Source organism: Hibiscus syriacus, unplaced genomic scaffold (genome assembly GCF_006381635.1).
Source record: "Hibiscus syriacus cultivar Baekdansim isolate YM2019G1 unplaced genomic scaffold, ASM638163v2 tig00002840_pilon, whole genome shotgun sequence".
In the NCBI taxonomy this organism is placed as follows: domain Eukaryota; kingdom Viridiplantae; phylum Streptophyta; class Magnoliopsida; order Malvales; family Malvaceae; genus Hibiscus; species Hibiscus syriacus.
In genome coordinates, this window is record NW_024061947.1 from 6,907,115 (window position 1) to 6,932,606 (window position 25,492).

At 34.7% G+C, this 25,492-nt stretch overlaps 2 protein-coding genes, 1 long non-coding RNA gene and 1 pseudogene across 3 annotated transcripts; 1 reads left to right on the forward strand and 3 right to left on the reverse strand.

The window, feature by feature from the left end:
• Positions 1-1,654: 1,654 nt before the first annotated feature.
• LOC120155884 (beta-glucosidase BoGH3B-like) lies at positions 1,655-4,090 on the reverse strand. Its single transcript, XM_039167354.1, has 7 exons — positions 3,648-4,090; positions 3,477-3,567; positions 3,261-3,403; positions 2,918-3,161; positions 2,739-2,843; positions 2,472-2,654; positions 1,655-2,378 (listed from the first exon to the last, which is right to left on the reverse strand). Exons 1-7 carry the CDS (start codon positions 4,070-4,072, stop codon positions 1,665-1,667), a joined length of 1,905 nt encoding a protein of 634 aa, XP_039023285.1. The 5' UTR covers positions 4,073-4,090; the 3' UTR covers positions 1,655-1,664.
• A 5,275-nt stretch (positions 4,091-9,365) lies between these two features.
• LOC120155904 lies at positions 9,366-13,735 on the forward strand (annotated as a pseudogene).
• LOC120155896 (probable beta-D-xylosidase 7) lies at positions 13,735-15,379 on the reverse strand. The gene is made up of 2 exons (XM_039167361.1): positions 14,617-15,379; positions 13,735-14,512 (listed from the first exon to the last, which is right to left on the reverse strand). Exons 1-2 carry the CDS (start codon positions 15,377-15,379, stop codon positions 13,920-13,922), a joined length of 1,356 nt encoding a protein of 451 aa, XP_039023292.1. The 3' UTR covers positions 13,735-13,919.
• Positions 15,380-17,733: 2,354 nt separating this feature from the next.
• Positions 17,734-18,323, reverse strand: LOC120155923. The gene is made up of 3 exons (XR_005519014.1): positions 18,098-18,323; positions 17,900-17,971; positions 17,734-17,809 (listed from the first exon to the last, which is right to left on the reverse strand). It is a non-coding gene; the product is annotated as an uncharacterized LOC120155923 (long non-coding RNA).
• Between the last annotated feature and the right edge of the window lie 7,169 nt (positions 18,324-25,492).

Consider the following 25,492-nt stretch of genomic DNA (forward strand, 5'->3'; position numbering starts at 1 on the left):
ATCATCAACTTTTGTTTAAAAATATGCTACCAATTGTTGTTTAATAGGGGTATTCAAAATCGGGCACTCACATTTGTGGGAACCGAAAATATTGAGTACCCAATTTTCTGGGTAGTATATTTGCTGGCTTGTGTCTTGATCCGTTAAGATCGGGTAATCGTAAAATTAGAGAACCACATTTTCAAGCCACAGGTACTAATTCATATATATTTTTATTTTATAAATTTATTTTTAAAAAATGAAACACATAAAATTTAAAATTTCATAATACATAATCCATACACAACATAAGTGATTTAAAGTTAGTTTTAAATATATATATATATATATATATATATATATATATAAGTTTATTTCAAAAAAATATTAAAAATATTAATATTGATTGCTATTTTTTTTCTTTGAATCTCATTTCAATAAATTAATAAAAACTTTTCTGAAAATTTTAAAACTTAAAATAAATAATAAAAGCCTATAAAGAATTTAGGGATTTATATTTAATTTCAAGATAAAATATTAAGTAACATAAAATAAAAGTATAATTTTAAACTTAAATATATAAATATTTCAACCCAGACCTGGCCAAATTATTCAGGAAAATCACGGGTCGAATATCCGGCCTGATGGGGTAATTTTCTTAGAGAACTACCCAATTTTTTTAGGTTTAAATTGACAGGTCAACAGTTCAGGTTAATCGGATCAGATATTTTTTAACACCCGTATTGTTTAACGTGTGAACTGATTTGTAATTTACGCTAATTTTTCATATTTAAAAAGATATAAAATTTTAAATTTCTAAAGAGTAAAGACCCTTGACATTTCTAATTTCTCAAAAGGTCTCTAAAATTCACTATATTTAAAAAAAAAAAGCTAATCCCTAGACGGCGTCTCCTCACCTCATCCTTTCCCCCAAGTCACCGACATGGTTGAATACTCAACCGATCATCCTCACCACTTTTCTCACAACCCTCCTCGTCGTGGTCCAATCGCCTTTCAAAATCCTATCTTGCATTGTTTTTCATCAACGCCAGTCCGTCGAAGCAACAATAGTCGATCACCATTGCATTTTTCAGTCATGCACACTCTGCCCTCCGTCAAGGTCCCAATCTACCACACTCGCTCTAATAACATCTGACGGTAACGATGAAATTTATAGATTTGGTATTGGAGAGATTTCTGGATTTTAAGGTTGATTGGAAATTTAGGGATTTTGGCGATTTTTTTAAAACATTATCGATTATATTTTTTAAATTTAAAGAAATCAATAAGCAGATTTGAAATTCGAATACTGTAATCGTGAATAGAACAAACATACCTACGAAAAAAAAAAACTCTCCTAATCGTAAAATATATGCATATTGTAGTTGCAAATTGCAACACTAGAAACAACTGTCCTTTTATTGTCTCCATCATATGATGGAAAATAATAACATATTATTCATTTCTTTTTATATTACTGAACTACACTTTCATTTAAATTATCTAACGTTGAAATATGCTTGTATTTACTGTAAATTACAGTTTCATAGTCAATATATAATGTTGAGTTATTAAAAATAGATGTATTAAAATTTATTTTTTCATAAAACAACTGATATTCGAATAATACTTTTGAAATTATTTAAATGAAAATGTAAAACCAAATACAAACAATAAACGAAAGTCTATAACTCACGTTTGATGCCTTGTGGGGCTGATTTGGGCTGTGTCTCAAGTCCAAAACCAAATGGAAAAAGTGGATCATATTTGGGATCCCCAACATTCATCGGGAGCTGATCTACGCTCTTAAACCACGTACGAGCCAGCTTGCCGGTGAATCCAAAGTCACCAAAAAGAACATCGGCCACGCCTTGTCCTTCACTCCCGGGGAGCCAAGCAGCCACCAGGGCGTCTATTTTGTCCAGATAATGCTGGATCACAACGGGACGCCCTGAAATGAGCACCACAACGCATTTGGTGGTCTTACAAGCGTTCTCTATGATTTGTGGACCAGGATCCGGAATGGTCAAGTTTGTGCTGTCACCTCTCGTCTCAGCGTAAGGAACCTCACCGACCACCACGATTGCAAAGTCGAGTTTTGTCTTCTTAGGGTAGTCTTCGGAAGGGTTCATCTTGTAGACCACTTTGGTTTTTTTGTCGACGGTTTTTTTCACGGCGTCAAGGATGGTGGTGCCTGCCGTCCAGTTGTTCCCACTGACGCCTTGCCACTCGATGGTCCAACCACCGCACTGATACCCCAAGTTATCGGCATGGGTTCCCGTAACAAGAATCTTACCGGCATTCTTCGGGAGAGGCAAAAGGGGTGGATTCCCTGGCTTCCCGTTCTTCAATAACACAAGCGATTTCCTCACAGCTTCCCTTGCCAACTCTCTATGCTTCTGCAGATTGGCCAAAAGTAACCCAGATTTAAAAAAAAATAGCAACAGGAAGTTAATTGAAACTGATTTTATAGTTTCTGCAACAAAACTCACCTGGGAACCAACCTCGTTAACTAGACTATAATCACCCACGGGATTATCAAAGAGGCCCATAGCGAACTTGACACGCAATATTCTTGTCACGGCATCATCAATCCGGCTCATGGGAATGACATTCTTCTTCACCAAATCAACCAAGCCATTGATGAATTCTATGTATTGGTAGGGAACCATAACCTGGGAAATCAGCAACCATTACTTCATATGACCATTTCACAACTTCTCAACCATAACAATATGTAATTCAGAACTAGAACCTACCATGTCAACACCGGCCGTTATTGAAGCTTGAATCGAGTAAGTGTAGTTGGAATGAGGGGGAGAGGTGATCCTGTCGATTCCTTCCCAATCGGAGATGACGAAACCCTGGGGACAAAATTAATGGATTCTCACTTGTTTTTTAGTAAATTTGCTACCAATAAACAACAATTTTATTTCACCTGGAACCCAAGTTTGTCCTTAAGGTGGTCGGTAAGCAAATGTTCATTAGCATGCATCTTAACTCCGTTAACACTCGAGTAAGAAGCCATGACGGTGGCAATACCCTTAGCCATCGAATCAACGTAAGCAGGCATGTGTATGCCGTACAAGGAGGAGTCGTCCACAATAGTGTTGTTCTCGTTAATGCCGTTGGCGGTGCCACCATCTCCGACGTAGTGTTTGGAACAGCCTGCCACCTTTGTTCTACATCATAACACCAAAGGGACGAGACAATCAAACAATATATATATATATATATATATATATATAATTTCCATTCAATTTAATCCATTAATGTCATACTTTCCATTGACATACGGCATGCCCGACATGTCAGTTGCGGCTTGTCCTTGTAGCCCATCGATGAGGGTTGTTAGCTGTTGCACAATTTTATGGTCCTCGCTATAGCTCTCGTAACATCGGCCCCATCTAGGATCTCTACAAACCTACATATATAAACATGCAGCTTTAAAGAGGAATTATGTAGATATATGAGAAAACTTGTGCAAGAACACTTACTGCGATGCAGGGTGCAAAAGCATAAGGAATGCCGGTTGCTCGAACTTCGAATGCAGTCGCAGCCCCGATCGCCTTGACAAGTTGTGGATCCCTGGTGGATATATGAAGGAAACAAGATTCATACACGGTGATCAATTATACCAAATAGGAAATAGGAAACCTTAGATGCACCTAGTTACTCCGAGGCCAACATTATGGGGGAAAATGGTGGCATTGACAACATTATTATGGCCATGAACGGCATCGATTCCGTAGATCATCGGAATCCCGAGACGAGTTGAAAGAGCACCCTGTTGTATACGATTCACCATGTCCACCCATTCTTTTGCAGTAGCGTTTACCTTGGGCACGCTTCCTCCACCGCTCAAGACGCTGCCGATGAAGTAGCTGGTCATGACGTTCGCGGTGGCGTTTTCACGTTCGATCTGTGTCATTTGTCCCACCTTTTCTTCAAGGGTCATTTTACCCAAAAGGTCTGTAATCCTGGCCTCGATTGGCTGCATTGGATCTTTGTACATTGCCTGTTCTCCTTGAGAGATTGATGCTTGGAAGCAGAGAAACACAAATACCACAGGGAACCCATACTTTCTAGTCATCGTATTAGATCTCAAGCATCAGAGTTAAATACAAAAGGTAAAAATACACTCAATAATTAAGCATAGGTAGATTGGCATCGACTTATAAGGAGTACATCGCCTAAAGTATTACTCTACGTGTCTTACAGGGACCAAAGACCTGCAAAAATAGTGGAGTTTCGCCAACTGTTCCGCGCTTTGCAGGGGACAAACAAACTACTTCTTTTGAAGTAATCCTACTTTATATTACCAAAAATATGATTTCAATTATATGTAGAGAAATAACTGAACTCAGTTCTATTAAAAAATAAATACCAACTGAACTCAGTTGTGACTCTCTTAATATGTGTCGCTAATAGTATATTGCCACGTGTTTTAATGATTCTTTTTCAACCTAACCAAATAAATTTTAGAATTCAATGATGTTCCTAATTGGTTTCCTTTGGAGGATAATCTGAATTTTCTTTAAATCAATTTGAATCCTATCGGTGGATATAATATGACTCCGAAGTACTATTTCAATTAGCCAGGATTTCCACTTGCTGAGTTTAGAAAAAAAATACTTACGAATCTTGAAGGACGACTCGAAGATGTTTATAGCGATCTTTCTCATTTTTATAGTACACAAGAATATCATTGACGAAAATAACAACAAATTAGTAGAAATGTTATTGAAATAATCAATTCATTTTAATCTATAAAGATTACAGGTTCATTAGTGAGTTTGAATAACACAATTTGGAACTCGTAGTACCTATAACGACCTTTAAATGGAGTTTTACTCTTGGGTGTTCATCTGATATTATTTAGAGCATAGGTTGATCCTCAAGAATGTTGATGCATATTTTGATTGATAATATAATCATTGATTATTGGAAGAAGATAATTATTTTTTTGATAATGAACTTGTTCAAGTGGCCACTAATTAATATATAATCTTATCAAACTATTCATCTTTCTTAAAAATATGATCGAAGTTTTGTCCGTTCGAATTACTGGTGGCTTTAACGTCCCAATCATTCTCTGACGTTTGCTTTTAAAGTTTGAAAAATAGTTGCTAAACTACAGATCCTGCCTAAAATTAAGATCTTTGCTTGGAGAGTGGTGTATGGTGGGTTACTTGTTTGGTTAGCGGTTACGTGAAACTGGCTTAAGTAATGGTCTTGAGGAAGAGACCGTAGTTCATATTTTACGGGATTGCTTTTATGCTCATGTAACTTTTGTTTACGCAAATATGCAAGGTACGTTCTTGTCTAGTAAACTTGTTTCTCCATTGGATTGGTTAAAATTGGTGATTACTAATTTGGAACAAGGTGACCTTGTTTGTTTTCTTGTATTGATTTGGAATTGTAGACACACATTTTCATCTGATTTTTTATTATATATATATATATATATATGTTATAATATTATTTATTTATTATGTATTATAGTGTATTTATATTATATAGTATATACATATATATTATATTATATAGTATATACATATATATTATATTATATAATATATATATTATATTATATTATTATTTGTTATAGTATATTTATATTATATAGTATATATATATATTATATAGTATATATATATATATTATTTATTTTATATTATAGTATATCTATATATATAGTATATATATATATTTATTATCTATTATAATTTATTTATAACATATATATATATATATATATATATATATATATATATATATATATATATTTGTTTTTAGGTCTATTTTCGGTTCAAGTCCAACATCCAGGTGGTCCAGCAAGGAGTCCAACCAGGTAGCCTGACCCAACCCAAAATCCAAAGTTAGGGTTTTGTGTTTAACCAGGGCACCGTAAGAGAGGAAAACGGCAGTGCGTGTGGAGGCCACACACTAACAAGTTAGCCGAGACTTTCGGCCGAACGCCCGAGACTGAACCATCCTGGGATTTCTGGCCCAACGACGACCTCAACAGAACGTGAACAAGACGGGAAACAACCCTGGAAAGATCGGGGATGACCCAAGATCATCATAACCCAAACAACCGATCGAAGGCTATAAAAACCTCGTCGAGGAGGCTGAAAGGCAAAAAGGAAAAAACAGTCAAAGAAAACCCGATCAAACACAAAAATCCAGCAACGACCGAGAGCCAAAAGACAGTGAAAATCAAGCATCACCCAAAAGTCGGCCCAACCAAACAACCAAACCCACAACCGAAAGCAAAAATAAGTAAAGCAACCGAAAGCAAAAAAAAAAAACAAAGCTTGGGGCTTTGTTTCCTCAAAGGACGCCAGAGATCTTGTTGGGAGAGGAAAAGCCACCGGGAACTCGAAAAGACATCGGGTTAAAGGTAAAAATCGAATATTTGGTTTTAGATCTACGTCGTTAGAGAGTTTTTTAGGGAAATCGGGCTTCGAATTCGGCATTAGGGGTCGGGGGAATCGTTTTGGTGCGGTGTGGAACTTTTTCGGCCACCGGAGCGGCGGCCGATGCGACGACTTGCGGCGGTCGGAGGTCGCCGATTGTTGGCCAGCCATGGAGAGGGGGAGAGCGTTTGAGAGTGTTTGAAGGAGATGGGGGTTTGGTTTTTATTTAAAAATGAAATAGTTTAATTATTTCCACAGTCCTTGATATTTTGATGCACAATTCGTTTTGGTTAACTATTATAAATTGGATCTTGAATTTTGAATATTTTTCAATTTAATCCCCGAGAATATATTTTTATATTTTGCAATTTAGTCCCCTAACATTTTGTTTTTCTCTTGCAACTCATTGTTAGTATCAATTTGATCCATGAATTTCAATTTATTCCAATTTAATCCTTTAAGTTTTTTTAAAAATTAATACTTTTTTCTTTTTATTCAATTATTTTTTTATTACTTCCAAAATTTAACATTTCTTTCTTTCTTTCTTTTTATTTTATTTTGTTTCATTTTTCTTTTTAAAAATTAACATTTTCTTCACTTTTTATTTATTTCTTTTAAAATTTTAATTTTAAATTTCTTCATTCTTTTTTTTAATTTCTTCATTCTTTCTTTTATCTTTCTTTTATTTTATTTTTAAACCTTTTTAATTTTTTTCCTTTTTATTTAATATTTATTTATTTATTTATTTATTTATTTATTTTACAATCTAACATCTTTTTATATTTTAGGGGAAATTTTAATCGATCAAAGGTAAGTAATTAGAATCGAATATTTAAGTTTCAATTTAACTTTTAATTTTATCAATTAAGACAACCGAGAAATTAAATTGGTACCGAAAGGGCAGTACAAGGATGCTAATCATTCATTGACTGTAATTGACTCCCGAATCTGATACATTTCTGGTAAAACGCAAATCAGATAAGATGGTAAGTTAAGGTGTCCGATCAACCTTATTTCTTAAAAAATGATCGGTGACGGCTCTAACATGTTTTTATTTAAGTCGAAGCCGGATTCCGGTCCCACTCGAAGGACGACCACAATATTTTGGCGTCTCCGCTGGGAATAGGTAAGTGAGTTAGGCCAAAATTAATTTTCGGTTCTCTTCTTAAGCAAAAATTGTAAGTTTAAATTTTAATTTGTTTATTCGGTCCTTATTATTTATATTTGATTATTTTTTTTTTCAAATAAATAGTTGTACTGATGTTTTTTCAATGATTTCATCTTTTCAAAATTTCATCTCAGACTCTATACCCGAGCGCCAAACCCTTTGTAAGTGGAGGTGAAAGCGACGCCTTCATGAGAATATATTCTCCGTACAAGCCTAGCAAGTAACCTTCGGGACTCATATACCTTATGTCTTCATGTGAATTTATTCTCTGTACAAACATAAGATAATGAGTCCTCTCGAATTTAACTTGGTACACACAAGCTTATAATGAGCTTATGACTGAGGGTCTAGCAAGCCCAAGGGGCACCAGCAAAGAGAACTCGGGTACCTTTTTAGTAACAATTTTAATTTTTTAAAATGATTTCATATCATTTTTTAAAAATAATTCCATATATTTTTAATAAAAATAAATTAATTTAAAATATAAAATAATTAAAAAAAGTTTAAAATTATGAGTTAAATTTTAAAAAAATAATTTAATGATTATCTATAAATTGTTATTAAATTTATCAAACTATTTAAATTTTTTAAGTATTTTTGATTAAAAAATATATATGAAATTATTAAAAAAAATTTAAAATTATTACTTAAGTTAAAAATTAAATTTAAAAATATATACATAAAATTATTAAAAATTATTGCTTCTTTTTTTAATTTTCTTTTTCTTTTTTTTTTGTCATTTTGTTACAATATATAATTTAAATTCTGCATTTTAGTAAGCCTAGTGGTTCGGCCGTTGAATCTTAATCCATTTAATGTGGGTTCAATTCCCATTTAGCTCCTTTTGCTTGAAATCTTTATTCTATGGCTAATTTTCCATCCAATTTGATGGTGGCATGTGTCACCATTTGATTGGGTGGAAAATAAAATAATTAAATTTAAAAATCCTCTATTTATGTTGTGACACATGTCACAATATGATTAGATGATTAAATTTATTAGATTAAATTACAATTAAGATCAAATTCATTGAATGTACAAGTATTGAGGACTAAATATAAAATTATGTCAAATTCGCTAACTACCACATCAACATTTTCATGGACGTTAATGGCAAGTGACTTGATTAATTAAGTGATTTAAATGATAAAATTAAAAATATTAAATAATTAAGTATTGAACTTAATAGTTTACCCTTCTTTTGGTAGCCGTAATGATTTATTCTGTATAAATCCTCAAATTGTGTATTGGTAAATTTTATAGTAGTAATATGTTTTAACATAAACCTTACATTTTATTTCGATCCGAAATTTCATAATATTTCAAATTATATATATATCTATTGATTGATTAATCTGGATATAATACTACAGAAACAATGACGATCCTCTTAACCCAATTTATTTCGTTCGTAATCGTAAGGATTCGAACCTCTGACCTTGCTTTAAAGATTAAAATTAACTGATTATTATTTATTATTTATAAAAATAAAGATCATTCTTATTTTAAAATAATTTATTTATTATGAATTAGAGTTATTATTCCATGAAACTGTTAATGAAAAGGATTAATTCTACAATATATTTATTTGTTAAACTTTAAATTTTATCCATATTCTTTAAATCTTAAATTTAAACATTTTTAATAGTTCCTAAATCTAAACAATAAATATTAAACTCTAATATTTTTCCATTTTACTTGTACAATAAACATTAAAGAAATTGTAATCCCTAATATATTAGGGTTTTAAAACTAGTTTTGGGTTAATATTGATTATTACCCTTAAACCGAAATCATTAATGTTCTTACAATGGGTTGTGAGGTCAACAACAGTGACAATGGCAAAGCCATATAATCCCTCCTCACCCAAACACCAGCCAAAGAAAATGGTCTCGGTTACTTGGAGGTCTTTGATGCCTGTAATTATAATCTCATCATTCATCATATACGAAGAGTGGGTTTCATTTCCGTCTAGCAAAATCCTGCCAAACACAGCTTACAATCCTGATAAACAAGTCGGGAACGAAGATGATTCGCCTGAGGATCTCAAGGTTATGATGGTTGTTAACTTGCTGTTGCTCGGCTCTGAAGCTGGTTTTGCAAACCTCTATTTCAGACTGTTACATGTCCAAGTTTTTTAAGGTCAATTCTTTTTAATCCCTGTTTGCTTTCAGCAGTTTGACGTTTTTTAAGAAGTTTATTTCACATGCATTGAGCGATATTGGTCTTGTTTATCGAAATTATTTTCTGGGTTCATCGAATTATTTGGGGGAATGAGATAGTTTGGTTCGAATGTTGATTTGCAATTGCTGGATTGAAGGTGTGAAGCTGCCATTGGCTTATATTATATATAGATGTGAAAAGAGATGCTAGTGAAAATCTGAATCATGTTGATTAAAGAAAAGGAAATAGTTAAACTACAAGGTGATTTAAATGTAATTGTCCTATAGCGATATAATTTTACATGTCTTTAGTCACAGAATAAGCTTATTTTGAAACTTGGAACTTTAAGATATTGATATTATTTGCTGAAATGCAATGCAGAAATCTTTCCAGAGTTTGAACCCTGATATGCTACTAGTCTTAGGTGATGTTTCTGCAAAAGGGTCAGAGTTATCAAGAACCAAATGGTTATCGGTGCTTCATCAATTTGACAACATGTTGGGTCCGTTTCTTGACATCCTTTGCATGTTATTCTTGGTGATAGGGATGTCGGACAGTGTAGTGGTCTTCGGACAAATTCTGTTAATTGGATAGCTAGGAATTTTCCAGGGCTGGATTCATCTGGATGTGGTGCTTTTGAAATTAGCAATATCAGCTTTGTTTCACTTAATGCTGCGGCATTGCTTTGTGGTAACAATAAACTCTGATTTGATGTTGAGAAGGTAATAGAAAGGGAAAGTGTGGATCTACAAATGGAAATAAAAAGCATAGATGAAGCAAAAAATGATTTTGGCATGCTTAGGGAAGTCCGATGACTTTAGGTGGAGAGTAAATGCTATGAAATCCGGTTCAGGTCCTGTCCTACTACTTCATTTTCCCTTGTACCGGTCCGGAAGACCCATATAATGGAAGGTAGTACTTTGAAGTCTATTGTTGATCCATCAGGCAATGTTCCAGCTTCAACAAAGAGAAAGTAAGATTATCTTATCAGTCTGCAATCTATATTAGAAGTCTATCTATCATTGTTTTAGAAAGTCTCCTTTTTTTCTGCTTTTTTTATTCATAAAATAATTTCCTTAATGTTAAAAGTTGCATATTTGTAACCGTTTTGATATAGTATTGAACCCACTCTCTTAATATTCAGTTCCCACTGGCCAAGTAATTATAGATTGAACTGTCATCTTTCTACTGGTTAATCATGGTCCGGACCATCTTTTATTGGTGGGATCATGGGAGATCAAGGGGTGAATAGTGTTGTTAAACATGGTAATTTAAGCAAAATTTTGTTCACTTCTGAGATCTTGATTAGCATGTCATTCCTTTATATTTTTACTTCTGCTATATGTAAACTGAACTCATACTATGTAATATATTTTTACTTCTGCTGCCAAGCATTCTAATAAACTCTTTGAATGTTACCTTCCTTCAGAGGTTTTTCTGGGACCGACCCTTATGATCTATCACAAACTGTCCCGCCAAATGCTGCTGAATACATTTTCAATGCTCTTAAACCTAGGTAAGCATCCATTATATAATCTGCCAGGGGTTTTCTTTTTTCTTACCTTTGCACTTTCTATTGTTACCTAATTGTATGTATGCTTCTTGCTTTTGCTATTATTTAACTTTTCTCAACTACAGACTACCACTAATAATTTGGTTTTTCTCTTTTTTGGGCATAATTATATGCTTTGAGCAAGTTTGGCATCTTTTAGAATGCATCTTTGGGGAATTACTGCATTTTGGGTGATCAAATATCACATAATAGAACTTATTATTTCCTACTGGCATCTTTGGATATGGCTGCAGGTATGAAAGCAATGTTGATAAAGTAACTACCTACATTATGAATTTTGGGCAGTGAAGCAAATTTGCATCTTTGTCTTTGTCTCTGATTTTTTCCTTCTTGTTACAGAAATTTCTATAGCCTAAATAAAATGCTTTCTAGAATTGGTATGGAAGTGCAATTTATGTTGTCACATCAATTGCTCCCTTTCCTTTTTGTATGTAGGATTATTTTTAGTGCTCACACACATGAATTTAGTGACCACACTCACCCTGATGGGACCCAGGAGGTAACAATCCTAGCCATGACATGGAAAGTGAGGGATGATCCACATTTTATCGTTGCAACCTTTCAAAGGAACAGAAGTACAGTATGTAACATATTGATCAGTCGCTAGGGAATCTCATATATTAATAGCCTATACTTATTCTATGGTTCTGTTTGTATTCTTTATTATAGTATCAAATACACTAGAATTGGAACGTTTAAGTTGATGTTTCTAGAATACCTCCCAAACATTCTGTGTCGTGCATTATTCACACCAGTGCTACATTTTTACTGAGCAAACAGAATTAACATAGTTGGTGATTTGACTACATAATCTTATCAGATTTCAGGGGCCGCTTTAAACAAAATTTCTGTTTAGGTACAAAACAAAATTCTAATGCTAGTTCGAGTGCCCATTAACTTCATAATTTTTTTGTCTGCATAGCTGATTGTTGTTTGTGAAATTGGAATGAATTTGTTTGCAACTTATACTTGCATGATGAAGTGCTCGAGGCAATATCTATTTGACTTGTAGCATTTGCAATTTCCTATCTAGTGATGCCCGGCTTGTTGCCTACTCAAATTAGCTAGAGAGTCTTTAGCCATCGACTGGGTTAGTTTTCAGTCCCCTCTTCCCGTGTGATGTTAATTCTGATAGCCTTTGTTCTCTTCATTCGAGATAAAAGAACATTCTTCTTTAACCACCAATCCATCGTCATTGGCTCTGCTAAGGTGCTCAGTGCTCTCAAGGGCCAAGTTCAACGGTTTTTCCCTTTTCGTGCCTATAGCAACACTGCATGCTTTCTAGCCATCTTCTCACTGACTTTGGTGTCTTATCTCTGAAACTGATACAAATATGATAGGTTTTGGTTTCCTGTTTAATATGGTTTCTGGAATAATTTTTGAAGTAGAGTTTTGTTGTGAAAACAGTACACAGGAATTTGTAGGAACAATTTGAGTTGCTGAGCCCATAGCTGAAGTTGAAAACCTCTTGGCCTTTTATAGAATCTGTAAGTGCAGCCAGAGTAGCCGGAAGGCGGTAGAGCACACACACTCATGTATGTCATTAGTTTTCTGATGAAACTTTGTGGATAACTAATAACAGGCAGACTCCTGCCCGCATTGAAACATGCATCCTACCATTAAGTCATTAATCTGTTGTAAAGAATTGCCTCTCCTAGTTTGTTTGCTTCTTGGTTTCGGAATCGGAAGTAGAGCTATCCTATTAGTACAACGTAGATCACCTGAGTTATGATCACCAAAATTGATGGTTTCTTCTAGTTTAAGTCCTCCAGCTTTTTTCTGGATAGCTGGCCAAATGCTTCCTACATTCTGGCCGCACTTGACAAGAGATACATGTAGTGGACCTTCACAACTCTTGTAATGCGGGTGATGGACTTCTTTTCCTTCCTTGTGAGCAACAAGTCCAGATTTATCTCTCTTTGGTTTGAACAACTCCCATAAAACCACCTGATCCGTGTCGTCCATTAAAACTGAACATCTCACCGTTTATTACATTTTTTGTGTATTAAATGTTGTGTTTTTGTGCTTTGTACAAAATTGTCAAATGTTTTCACAAATCAAAATCTAGACTGATAGGATATTGCTACTTAATCATAATGGACATGGATTCCTTGAACCCTAAGAGAAGAGCATGCATAATCACACCCAAGCTATCTATTTGTTTACCGATCAAAGCATGTTACCATTTTCATATCCCGACCATACGAGCTCGACAACGCTCATGTATTTTTCTATTGAGGAAGTGCAGAAGTGGTAATTGAAGAAGGCAATCACCAAAATATTTGTAAACGAAAACTCAAGAATTCTGTGAGACTGATAGCTTAATCAGAGTGGTGATATGACTGATAACTTAGACACAACAGATTTCTAAGGTTACTGCTTTGAGTTTCTGGTTCTCATTCTTTTAGCACAATTTGTTTTTGCTAATATGTTCTTTTTTTGTAGATGAAGAAATAGCATTGTAGGGAATACAAAATCATTGCTCATAATTTGCTAGAGAGTGATTTTCAAACGAGACAAGATGGCTTTTTTTTATTGGATAGCAGGATTAAAGGTAGACAACAATGATTCATTCTGTAAAATTTCCTCTGTTTTGAGGAGCGGGTCCTTCGTATCATATGATGACTGTGATCTCTGATTCTTTCTCTCCGATGGTTAAGAAATGAGACCCTTCTTCAATAACCATCAAACCCTCTTCATCGGCTATGCTAAGATGCTTACAAGGGCTCAACTCAAATTCAACATCAGCTCTTTCCCCAGCACTCAGAATAACGCTCTGGAATCCAATCAGTTGTTTCACTGGCCTTCCATTAGTGGCTTTTTCTCGCCTGACAAATAGCAAAAGTGGATGCTTACCAGCCAATTCCCCATGGTTTTGAGCTCTAACTGTGATTGGGATTCTCTTATCACAAAGTTCTCTTCCTATCTCTGAAACTGGTATGTATTTGAGAGCATTTGAGTTCTCAATCTCAACCTTTGGAGACTTTAACTGATTGTTTAAGTAGACCTTGTTCTGTGCTACAGGGAGAAATTCATAAGAATAGTTTGAGTAACTGAGACCATAGCCAAATTCAAAAACCTTTGGTCCTTGGTAGAATCTGTAAGTACGTCCAGGATAGCCTGAAGATGGATCAGAACGCATTCTCATGTCTGTCATCGGTATTTTAACGTAACTCTGCGGATACCAAGTCAGCGGTAACCTCCCTCCTGCACAGAAATATATATGAAGCACACAAATTTGTTAAATTTATCATCAGTATAAGAATGTTGTCGGACTTCTGTTAGCATACATGATCTGAGTGATAGTTCACCTGGATTATGATCACCAAATATGATTTCTGCTAATGCCTGGCCTCCAGCTTCACCCGGGTAACCAGCCCATAGAATACTTCCGATGTGTTTATCATATTTGGCAAAGGTTATATCTACTGGACCTCCAGAAAGAAGCACCAAAACAACCGGATTCTTAGCAGCTCTCGCGAGAGTGGATATCAAGTTCTGCTGCTTTGACGGGAGAACCAAGTCTACACGATCGAGTTCTTCCCGCTCTTGGGTTTGATCCAATCCCATCACCAGCACCACATATTCTGCTCCTTTTGCTACTTTCACAGCTTGATCAGTCAAAGGATAAGAGCAGTTAACTGCATTACAACCTGGGTGATAACTGATGTCCTTAACATAGTTTTTCAACCCTTGCAGAGGTGTAACGGTTTTACAAGGAGGGCCTGCATAGTTACCAAGTAGTGTTCTTGCAGAATTGGCATTAGGGCCTATTACTGCAAGGGAAGTAGTTTTCACTTTTGAAAACGGGAGGAGTTTGTCGGTGTTCTTTAGAAGGACAATGCTGTTGCAAGCAGTCTCGAGAGCAAGATTCTGATGCTTTTGGGAACAGACTTGGTCTGAATTAATTTTGCCAAAAGACTGGTTAACTGGATTGCCATTGAAAAGCCCCAACCTCATTCTGACAGAGAAAAGGTTGTGAAGGGCTCTATCTATTTCAGATATAGGCAATTTTCTCTTATCGACAGCTGATTGGGTGTAGTTCTTCAAATAGTTGCCACAGTTGACATCCATTCCTGTAAATTCATGGACCAAAATGTTGAAATGATGCCACTAGCATATACACAAACAATAACCGTTTTTAGAAATTTATACATTGTTTTTTTTGGGGGGTCATATTTTCCTTTTTGTCCTGACATTGCCAAGCTTTTGATTACTAAAAACTAGCATATGAGTGTTCAAAATACAGAGTTAATGGCAACAAAGCTATTCTTGTGCAAAACTACTCGACGTGGTTCATCAAAATTTATGGAAAAGAAAATAAATTTCACTGGAATTTTGAGCTATAAAGCTGAAGAAAACCCTGGTTTGTACTTATAGTCCCATCTTAACCTGTTCTTTTTGAGCAAGTATTTATGTTGAATTTTTTAATGGGGCCTCTTGTGTTCCGCAGATTTCTACAAATGGAACAGAGTGAAGTTACGGTACTGTTATGGAGCATTTTTTGTTGGGAAGGACAGAATGAGGTACACAATAGTAGTATTAAGTATTAACCTTTTGCAGCATTTCCATGAACTATACTTAAGTTGCTCACGACACAAATATCCTAGTCTTGTAAAATTCGATTCACTCGATGCTTATTTCGCTGAAAAAAACAGATAGATGCTTATTTCCGGTTTTTAGCCTTAAAACTACTGTTAGTTTTCTGTTGTTTCCTTAGAAGTGATTATTGAGAAAGATTTTTATAACTACTTAGTTTAAGAACATATTGTTTTCTTTTGTAGCTTGTATTCTATTAACTTTTTACTATCTTAATATGGTGAAACATTCATGGTTAATCATAAGAAACAAAAGAATAATTTCTTACTTGACCAGCTGAGTACTTACAGAGCACATAAGATTAAACTTTGATTTCTGATGTTAATAATTTCCAATTTTCAGCATCGATATAGTTTACTCGGGAGAATCTTGTGCTGATGCATGGATTGAAAAAGAGGTTTGAGATGACAACTAGCTGAGAATTTGAATTGTTCTGTTACTGGTTATTTAGCATATTTGGTTTCATATATATAGGAGAATAAAAGGAATGGCTTGCATCATTTGTCATTATCCTTTTTTCATGTCACATTATAGTGAGGGTTTTACTTTACACTTTCTTCAATGATAAGTTATATTAAACTACAAATTGTGTTATTGGACAACATGGAAAAAAGAAAGCAACAAATCATAGTTTTGATTAGCTTGAGAATCTTCTAGGATTATTATGAATGGATGATACAATATCATCTTATTAGTTAGACATGCAGCATATCCTTCCTTCAACCTTTTTTTTTATATAAAAAAAACACTTCTTAATGTTGAGGCCTCCAGGTAAATCATACTCAGTTAGTTCTAGAGATGCTGCTGCAGAATATGTTAGAGAGAATTGGAGAGGCCTCATATAAAATAAAGTCGCTTCACCTCTTCTAAACTTTATGCATTAGGGGATAGTTTCAGTTATTCATCCAGCATTAGGGGATAGTATCAATTATGCATTTAGAACTGTCTGCCCTGTAAGTTATTCCTATATATCAATTAACAAGCAGTGCATGGTATGAATGAATAGGAATATGCTTTTTTAACATCATTTCTTGCTTATTCTATTCAAGCAAGCCACACTTTAATACCCGCATTTGCTTGAAATTGGAAAAAAATGAAAACATGTATGTCCTCATTAAAGCTTGATTAAATGGGATTTGGCTTCTTTGGCCTACGATAATAGAAGTTGGTAAGTTTGCAGCACGGACCAGGAAAAGAAAGCAGGCTAGGTGAAAACCTATATGCCCTCAGCTATTATCTTTTGTAAGTCTGAACATTGTACAAACTTTTGATGGTTAATGTTATACTTCTTTTTGTTATGTAAGCTAAACAAAGAATGTAAGCTTATAAAATTGTATTCGATATGGATGAGTTCATATATGTTATTCGGTATCTTGGATAGTCTTGTCAAAATTATCGTGGCTAATTTCTGTTGCAACAGTTGTTCGTAGTTTATGACTTACAAATAATGTGATAATCTTGTCATTAACACTCTTAAAATCACAGCTGAAAAGGTTTTCAAGATATTGGATAATAACAGTCCTCTTGAACACGCTGCAGTTCCAGACTTCCAGGTAAGCTTGGAATCCAATCAAAGTTCAAGTAACTTCTTGATTTAAATACATTCATATGCCAAGACGGGTTATGTGACAAAATAGGACAGTAATCTGTGACATCCCACGTGTATACATTTACAGAAATTATAAAAGAGGAAATAAAGTTCTTGTTTCAAATAAGAAGCTTGCCTTTGTGAATAAAGCAATGTTTCTGACAAACAAAAGTAACTACAGAAGTAAATCTATGATTCATTAGGCAATTTAATCACCTTCAATTGAGTAGTGGGTGCACAAATACTAGCCCAATATCTGATCCAGAAATCTCATTTTGCTTCGCAGTTGCAAGTAGTTCCTCTGTCAGAGCAATCACCTGCATGCCAAGGTTTCAACACAAGAATACATCTAAACAAGATTATATATTAATAAAAAAATAAAGGGTGAATTTTATCATATTTCGAACTTAGAATCTCAAGATGAACATCGCAAATCAGGTGAATGAGAAGCAGGCTGGCCATCACGATACATAGTACACCTGCAAAGGAATCAGTATGAAAGTGATGGGTAGCTTGCCAAAGCTATATATTTCAGAAATTTCTTTTTCTCACTAAAGTTCACATTCTGCAGCTGTGAACTCTTTTAATATATGAACCATCCTCACCTTTTCAACCCTAAAACAAAAAAAACCTCCAGCAATGCCATTACCATTAGCAGTTAATTGATGTTGCTTCTTTTAGCTACATGTCGATTCCTTCAAAAGAGGGAAGGAAGAGAAATGATATTTTCATCACCTTATCAAAAAACTTCACATCTTAAAATACACCCACAATCTAAAACTGATATTTAGATCACTTTTTGGTGCTGGTAAGTCTTGGATTCACTCGAAAGAATAATCAATTATATCTTAGATAAAGTATGTAGAATTAAGTATAAATATAAAAGATAAATAAATAAATTATTGTATATAGAAGATATAATAAATATTATATCTTAGATAACAAAAATAATTTACATCTTTTTATTATTATGAATATCTATGATAAATTATTGTATATCGAAGAATGTAAACCTTGTCGATTGAAAAATACAAGAAATCTCCTAGTGAATGTGTCACGTATGAACCGAAGCTAGTTTCCACAATGTAAACATTTAGTTAAATGTTGATGTAAAATTTTAATACATTTTTACATAAATTATGTAAAATTTAATATTAATTAAAATAAAAATAATACATGATATATTTAAAAACTCACGTAATATATTATCAACAGATAGAATTTTTATATAAATAAATTTTATTTAAATATTTAAAATTTCACTTGTTAAAAAATATAGACCAAGGATAATTTAGTAAAATATGTATTCTAGTAATCTTTTATTCCTTCAACCAAACACTGTAATCTTACATTCCTGCCAAACTAACCAAATACAGTAATGTAACATTCCCAGTAATCCTATTCTCTGGTAATCTTCTATTCCCACTGGTAATCTTACATTCCGTGAACCAAACGCACCCTGAAAGATGCAAAGCATACTCAGGTGGTACGTTTGAATATAAATTTCTTTATATTACTTTTTTATTTTACTATTTATGCTTACCTTAAAGTTTTATTTGTGTATATCTCCTACATAAAAAAATTAATAATTAATATATGTGTGTCCATCTTGAAAAAATATTTTTGTATTCGTCATTGAGTACACATGTCTAACTTTAATGGCTTTGATTACTCACCCAAACTTATTATCCGATCCCCATCCGATTCCGACCATTAAACACTAATAAGAAAATGGTAAATTATAAATTTCATCACTTAACTTTACTATTTCGCTCACTGAGTTTTAAAAGTTTTTAATTTCCTCACTGAACTTAATAGATTGATTTTTTTTGTTATTGAACTTTACTCTCTCTTCTATTTTGGTTACTCAGTTGTTAAATAGTTAACGACATTAAAAACGACGTCGTTTTAGAAAAACAAAATTTTCACTAAACGACATCGTTTTGCATCTATATAACAGTCCATTTTAACGTCATTAACTATTTAACGACCGAGTGACAAAAAACCTAACGTATTAAGTTTAGTGAGAAAATTGAAAAGATTTAAAATACAGTGAGTGAAATAGAAAATAGAATAAAGTTCAGTTATCAAATTTGTAATTTACCCTAAAATGGAAATAAGACATTTTTTTCCACTTTTAATCCTACTTGTTGGCTTTTATATCAGCTTTTCATTTATTGATTGAAATGGCATTCCGTGATTATTGATTGATCTTAGAGATGATGTACTAAACTAGGAAACCACTTTATATGTTATCTGTAATAATCTTCCATAAATTCAGTCTACCTTTATATATGATTTAGATTGCAGTGCTTTGGAATTAACCAATGTTTTGATCCTGATCCAGTCATCAGGGGGACCATTTTTTGTTGTCCTTTAATGGTGATGCCGTCTCTTTGTTTGGCATCCTATAGCTAATGACATTGATTTATTACTCTTCTGCTCATTGTGAACATTATAAAAACTGTAGCTTTCTGGCTTCCATTTTCTACAGTGGATCTTCTCATAAGAGAGTATCAATGAATTTTCTCGGATTGGAAGCATCCTAAGACATTGTTTACTTGGAATTTCACACCTTGCTGCTAATTGCTTAAACTTCAATATTGATTTTTACTAAGGGCCAATCAATAAATATCAAACATATGTTAGAACTTGGCCACATATTTTACTGAACCGACGACTGGAAAGTGCATAAAATAACGAGTAAGGTATCTTAGGATATTTACATCTTATCTTCTTGATAAATTATTATTTATTATTATTGGAACCTGTGGCCTAACAATTTTGGTGATGTCAGAATTAAGATGCACGATGGCTCTGTTCGGATGTTGAGTGGTGTTCGACATATCCCAGACTTGAAGAAGAATTTGATTTCCTTGGGCACTTTGCACAAGAATGGTTTTATCCTTAAGGCTGACGAGGATAGGGAAACCATTCGGATTGTTAAAGGAGCATTGACTGTGATGAAAGGCAAGATGACTGCAGGGAATATCTACAGATTGTTAGGGAGTACCGTTGCAGGTGGAGTTCACTCTGTTGAGTCCTGTGATGATACGACAAAATTGTGGCATATGCGCCTTGCTCATCTTAGTGAACGTGGTATGGCAGAATTACACAAGAGAAACTTGTTGCATGGTGTCAAAAGCTGTAAGCTCGATTTTTGCAAGTATTGTGTTCTTGGTAAACAGACTAAAGTCCGTTTCAAGACTGCGAAGCACACAACTCAAGGGATTCTTGATTATGTGCATTCTGATGTATGGGGGCCTTCCACGACATCGTCTTTGGGTGGATCTAGGTACTATGTTACTTTTATTGATGATTTTTCACGGAAAGTTTGGGTGTATTTTTTGAAACAGAAATCTGAAGTTTTTGAGAAGTTCAAGCTGTGGAAAGCTGAGGTAGAAAACCAAACAGGACGAAAAATCAAGTGTTTGCGGTCTGAAAATGGTACGGAGTACATAGATTCACAGTTCCTACAATTCTGTAAGGAGCATGGGATTCAGAGGCATTTTATAGTGCGCAAGACACCACAACAGAATGGTGTTACGGAACGAATGAACAGGTCGTTGAATGAAAGAGCCAGATGTTTGCGGTTTAATGCGGGGCTTCCCAAACACTTCTGGGCTGAGGCTGTTAACATGGCGTGTTACCTTATCAACAGATCGCCAAGGGCATCGCTTGCTGGGAAAGTTGCAGAAGAGGTATGGACTGGTCATGATGTTAGTTTTGATAACTTACGGATTTTTGGTTGTCCTGCTTATGTGCATGTACCTGCTGATGAGAGATCCAAACTTGATGCAAAATCGAAGGAGTGCATTTTTCTGGGTTACAAGAAAGGTGTCAAAGGATTCAAGTTCTGGGATCCAGTTGCGAAGAAAGTTGTGATTAGTAGAGATGTCGTTTTTGATGAACAGTCCATGTTGCAGCAGAAGCAAGACACGACAGTGGTGGATTTCGAGCAGTTTCCAGTTGAGAAACCAGAAACTTCTCAACCGACTTCTGGTGGTTCCACTACGGATGATTTGCAGGATTATAGTCTCGCCAGAGACAGGGTGAGACGGACGAATATAAAGCCTCCGAATAGATTGGGTTTTGAAGACTTGGTATCTTTTGCACTTATTGTTAGCAGTGATGATCCGGTTACTTTTCATGATGCCGTTACTAGTCAGGAAAACGACAAGTGGATGGTAGCCATGGTTGAGGAGATGGAGTCTTTGAATCACAATCGCACATGGGAGTTAGTTCCCCTTCCTGAGGGTAAGAAGTCGATTGGTTGCAAATGGGTGTATAAGAAGAAACCAGCAGTAACAGAAAAAGAGGGGGAGAAGTTCAAGGCTCGTTTGGTAGCGAAGGGTTTTTCACAGCAGAAAGGAGTTGATTATAATGAAATCTTTTCTCCTGTGGTCAAGCACACTTCAATCCGAGCAGTACTTGCATTGGTGGCTAGTTGGGATTTGCATTTAGAGCAGATGGATGTTAAAACTGCTTTTTTGCATGGTGATTTAGAGGAGCAGATCTACATGCGGCAACCTGAAGGTTTCACTCAACCTGGAAACGAGCATTTAGTTTGCAGATTGAAGAAATCTTTGTACGGGTTGAAACAGTCTCCGAGACAGTGGTATAAACGGTTTGACTCCTATATGATCAAGATTGGCTACAACCGATGTGAGTATGATTGTTGTGTCTATGTTAAGAGCCTTGATGATGGTTCTTTTATTTTTCTATTACTGTATTTTGATGATATGTTGATTGCTGCGAAGAACATGTATGATGTTATCGGTTTGAAAACTTTATTGAGTTAGGAATTTGATATGAAAGATTTAGGTGCTGCAAAGAAAATTCTTGGAATGGAAATTTGCAGGGACAGAGACTCAAGGAAACTGCGGCTATCTCAACGGGGTTATGTTGAGAAAATGCTAGAAAGGTTTGCGATGAGCAGCGCAAAACCAGTTAGCACTCCATTGGCGAATCACTTTAAGCTCTCATCAGAACAGTGCCCTAAGACAGATAAGGAAGCTGAAGATATGGCAAAGGTTCCGTATTCTAATGCTGTTGGCTGCTTGATGTATGCGATGGTATGTACTCGTCCTGATTTAGCTCATGCTGTTAGTCAAGTTTGTAAGTACATGTCTAAACCTGGTAAGCAACATTGGGAAGCAGTCAAGTGGATCTTTCGGTACTTAAAGGGTACTGTGGGACATGGAATTGTTTTTGGGAGTTAACGGGATAATCCTTTGGTTGTAGGATATGTGGATTCAGACTATGCATGTGACTTGGATAATAGAAGATCTACGACAGGGTATGTCTTTACTCTTGGTGGAGGGCCTATTTGTTGGAAGTCTACTGTTCAATCTGTTGTGGCTCTATCTACAACTGAAGCTGAGTACATGGCAGCGGCTGAAGCTGCAAAAGAAGCTTTATGGCTTACTGGTTTAGTGAAGGAGTTGGGTGTTCAACAAGGTGGAGTTCAGTTGCTTTGTGATAATCAAAGTGCTATTCACTTGGCTAAGAATCAGGTGTATCGTGCTAGAACTAAACATATTGATGTAAGGTTCCACAAGATCAGAGAGTTGGTTGCATCTGGAGAGGTTTTGTTTCAGAAGGTACATACTGATGAGAATGCCGCTGATATGTTCACCAAGCCAGTTACGACAGACAAGTTCAAGCATTGCTTGGACTTGTTGAATGTTTCGAGTTGTTAAAGAAGCAAGGTAACCCAACCCACATTGAAGTTTCCAAGGGGCAGGATATTCGCCAAGGTGGAGATTTGTTATGTATGGCTCATAAAAAGTCTCGTTGTGGGGTTACGAATTATGTGGGTTGAGGGTGCGGGGGCGCAGCCCCCGCGGTACGGTACATGGTTGATTTTGTAATTATGTACCAGGATTTTCTATTATAAATAGAGATGTAACCTAGACCTAAAATATCATTGAATAAAACTTCTAGCGCCGCCTAGGCACCGAGGACGTAAGCACATTGCCGAACCTCGTAAAATTCTCGTGTTCTTTTGTTTTCTTTACCCGTTTTCGTCAACATACACAAAACCATGATCCTCTCCTCAATTAATATTTTTTAGCTTTATATTTTTTATTGAATTTTAATTTTTTTATTGCATTTTTATTGATTTTTTTAAAAAAATGAATAATAATTCATTTGATCTATCAATTGTCATTAAAAGTTTATTTTAATATTTTTATATTTTTAAACAATTAATATTAAAAGTCAATAAACATTATTAACTGTTGTTAAAAAATATCACACAAAAAATAAATAAATAAAATTGATTTTTTACACAAAGATCACCATAATAGAAATTAATTACATATTAGATACTATTTTAAAAATATTTACAAAACTAACACCCGAGTTTTTTACACGTTTCACACGGCGCGCTTCATGGGGCATGCCTTACCCCCACGTGACGTAAGACGCGTTTCAGGGGAAGCGCCTTTCTACAAAGGGTGTTAGATCGGTAAATAAAAATGGAAGGGTGTCTGACAAGTAAAAAAAAATTATCAGGGTGATTTTTTAGAAAAATCGCCCTATACTTGTATATATTACCCATAAGATTATGGTTAAATTTTTTCGGTGAGAAAATTTTATGGAACTCTACATGCCCTAATGATGAGTTTTAATTATTTATAATATTTTTTTAAAACTCATCATTCTATCTTAACAAGTTTCACGTGCTCTGCAATAAATGACCTAAATCTCAAACTAATTCTTAAACGCATGTTTTTTTTTCCAACAAAAAAAAACGCCTGCATTATTTAACCAACGAAGTCCTCATCTCTGTTTTCTATTGTTTGCTATGTGTTGGGTTGTCATCGAGTGTGGTGTAGGCTTTGGGCTTCGCAGGTTTGATTCTTCTTTGTCGGTAATTTGTTCACATGTTTTGAAGCACTTATGACAAGGATTAGGATGGGTCTGCAGCTGGATTGAATTATACTAATTGCTAAAGGTTAAAGGATATGTTTAGACTTATGAACTATTATGATTGGTCTCTACATCAGTTAGACAAAAAGAATGTGTTTCTTCAATTCATGGTGATTTTAGAGGAGGTGTATATAGAACAACCATTTAGTTTTGTTGTTCAAGGAGAGTATGAGAAAAATCTATATGATAAATTCTTTATATAGCTTAGGAAAGAGGCCTCGAATTTTGTTTGGAAAGGTTAGTCAAATTGTTGAGAAGTTTGGGATACGAAAGACCTATGATGGATAGAGGCTTCTATCAAAGACTGTTTGAAAAATTAATATATTTGGTAAATATTAGATCACATATAGCCTTTGCAGTAAATGTAGTTAGCCAATTTATGCATAATTCAAATGAATCACATCTCAAAGCATTGAACATGTATTATAATACTTTGAAAGGTAACCGAAGAAAAGGAATTTTGTTCAAACATCAAGTGAACAATGACATTACACTTAAAGCATAAACAAATGCAGATTATATAGGGCCTTTAGTCTCAATATCTGGGTACTGTACAATTCTAGGTGGAAATCTTATAACCTAGAAGAGAAAGAAACAGAATGCAGTAGCAAGATAATTCTAGATCGATGAATTTAGGAGTATGTGAGTTACTCCTAGTAAAGATAATTCTAGATGAAGTAAGAATAAAGTGAAAGGGACTCCTGATACTTTTTTTGTGATAATAAATCAGCTATCAATATCGCTCTCAATCTTGTTCAACATAATCGAACAAAGAATATTGAAATTGATAGTCATTTTATTAAAAAAAACTGAACAATAGTTTAATCTGTACTCCATTTATCTCTACTAAAGATCCGTTGGCATATATGCTCACAAAGGGGCTAACAAACAAGGGTTTTCAAGAAATTTTAAATGAGCTAAGAATGGCAAGTATTCATTCACCAACTTGAGGGGAAGTGTAGCAGCCGTGTAGTAGTTGTACTATTAGTGGTAGTCGTAGTCTCGTTTGTTTATGAGTCCTTTATGATAAGATAGATAAGTCTTGCTAGTGTTTGTAATCTAGA